At 52.1% G+C, this 1,927-nt stretch overlaps 1 protein-coding gene across 1 annotated transcript in view; it reads left to right on the forward strand.

Moving 5' to 3' along the window:
- Catsper4 (cation channel sperm associated 4) overlaps positions 1 to 1,486 on the forward strand; it is a 15,027-nt gene extending 13,541 nt beyond the window's left edge. The window contains exons 9-11 of the mRNA XM_023699244.1: positions 125 to 336; positions 639 to 801; positions 1,423 to 1,486. Coding sequence (XP_023555012.1) covers positions 125 to 336; positions 639 to 801; positions 1,423 to 1,476 — 429 coding nt within the window. The 3' untranslated portion in view covers positions 1,477 to 1,486. The remainder of the gene's footprint in view (positions 1 to 124; positions 337 to 638; positions 802 to 1,422) is intronic.
- The last annotated feature ends 441 nt before the right edge of the window (positions 1,487 to 1,927 follow it).

Here is a 1,927-nt window from a genome sequence, read left to right on the forward strand (position 1 = left end):
AAAGAGAGATTGAGTCATTAGAATCCTGCTCTCCAATCCAACCGGATACCTCCCTTCTGAAGCCACATGGGCTGGGCAGAGGCTCCAGGCTGTGTCTCTACTCCTCTCCCACCCTCCTCTCTAGACAGGTGCAGAGAAGGAAGACTGGAGTCAGGAGCTGCCACTCCTGCACTGTGCACTTGCCCGCATGGAGAAAGCTGGTCTCCACCAGGAACCTCTTGTGGGGAGCCCCATGCCGAACCTCTCAGAAAACATGCTGGACAATTTCTGTTTGGTGCTTGAAGCAATAGAGGAGAACTTGACCCAGTACAAGAAGATCAGGGAGGAGCTTGACAAGTAGGTGGTGTACTGGGGGTACTCTGAGTCCTGTGGGTCAGGGCAGAGTGGAATCTCAGATTCTTGTGACCCTCGCTATTTTCTAGCAGATCCTGGGGTGGAGAGGTTAAGTAACTTGTCTGGGATCCCTCAGCCTGTGGTGGAGGAGTTGGAATCTTGGCCTCTATGTTCCCTCCATCTCACAGGAGGGTGCAGTTCAACCTTCGTGTTCACCAGGGCTAGGGAGGGTGGAGAGGAAGTGCATACCAGGGAAGGGGTGGAAGGGCGGCTCGCCCCCAAACACACTCCTCTCTGTGCCCCAGCATTGTGCAGAAGATACGCACCATCCCCTTCAATCAGGAGCAGGTAGAAGAGCTGATGCGTAGGCCCTTGTCGATGACCCTGATAGAGAGCAGCTCTTCCGTAGACCTACAGAGTATAGCTAAAAAGCAAGATTTGTTCAGTGCGCTGGTTAGCAGAGCAAAGGTGCGCTTTCCTTTTCCTACCTAATTAGCACTCGCCCCAGCGTCCATCCCAGCCTCGGGTCCACCAGCCAAGGTCAATGTCTGTTCCCAGATCAGTCTGTCCCCTCAACTCCCACCTAACAGAGTTAGGTCCCACCCTCCCCTTCTCAGAGGCCTTGCAGCCTGGCATCAGGCTTCGCCTTATGAGTCAGTTTCTTTTCTCTTACAAACTCACTTCTTCATAGTGTGGCCTGAGTCAGCTCAGCTTCTCCCCAGAGCCACATGCTTAGCTCCACTGTAAGCAAAGGACCCCTAGATCCCATTTAAGGTGCATAAGGGCAGCCTCCTCCTGAGAGAGGAAGCTTCTAAATGGAAAAAAAGCAGACACTCATCTTACTCAGTCCCCACCCCTCCACACTCCACCTCTGTGCTCCCCATCCTTCTGGGATAGAATGTCCTGAAACCTTGGGATGCTTGAGCTCCCTGGTCCCCAGCAGGCTACAGTTAGACACCTGGGTGGCCTGGACGGTGCAGTTCTACCTTGCACTAGCTCTACCTTGGAGAGACGCTGAGGCTGCAGGGGAGGAAGGGGAGACTCTGCCATGTCAGGGTATAGGGAACAACAAGACCTCATCATTTGCAGGTTTATGAGTCTGTTACAAACATGACAATGAGCAAACACAAGATCAGCCTCTGAGAAGGCAGGATGGGAGCTGAGGAGCCTGCACACACGCAGCCAGCTGCTGTGGCTTCCTGCACCCTGAGCACGGCTTGGCAAGACCAGGCATATGTACTGACAATAAAGTGTTGTATTGGAATCTGTGTCTGACTGGTAGATCTCCCACGCTTGGGAGCACTTTTCTTAGGGCTGCTGGGGAAGATAAATTATCCTTTTATTTGATAAGGTAATCAGACTACCCTCAGGGGCTTTCAGTTCAGTGGTGGAAGAAAATCTGTCCCTCTCAAAATTTTTGACTTAATAGTAGAGATAAAAGTCCTAAACAAAAACAAAACACACAAAAAAATCCTGCTCTTGGGGCTGGTGAGATGGCTCAGTGGTCTAAAGCACCTACTTAGAACAAGCTTAGCAAAGCACAAGGAGCGTGGTTCAATCCCCCAGCACCACATGCCAGCCAGCCCCGCCCCCT

The sequence above is a fragment of the Octodon degus genome, unplaced genomic scaffold, assembly GCF_000260255.1.
Source record: "Octodon degus isolate 3935 unplaced genomic scaffold, OctDeg1.0 scaffold00112, whole genome shotgun sequence".
In the NCBI taxonomy this organism is placed as follows: domain Eukaryota; kingdom Metazoa; phylum Chordata; class Mammalia; order Rodentia; family Octodontidae; genus Octodon; species Octodon degus.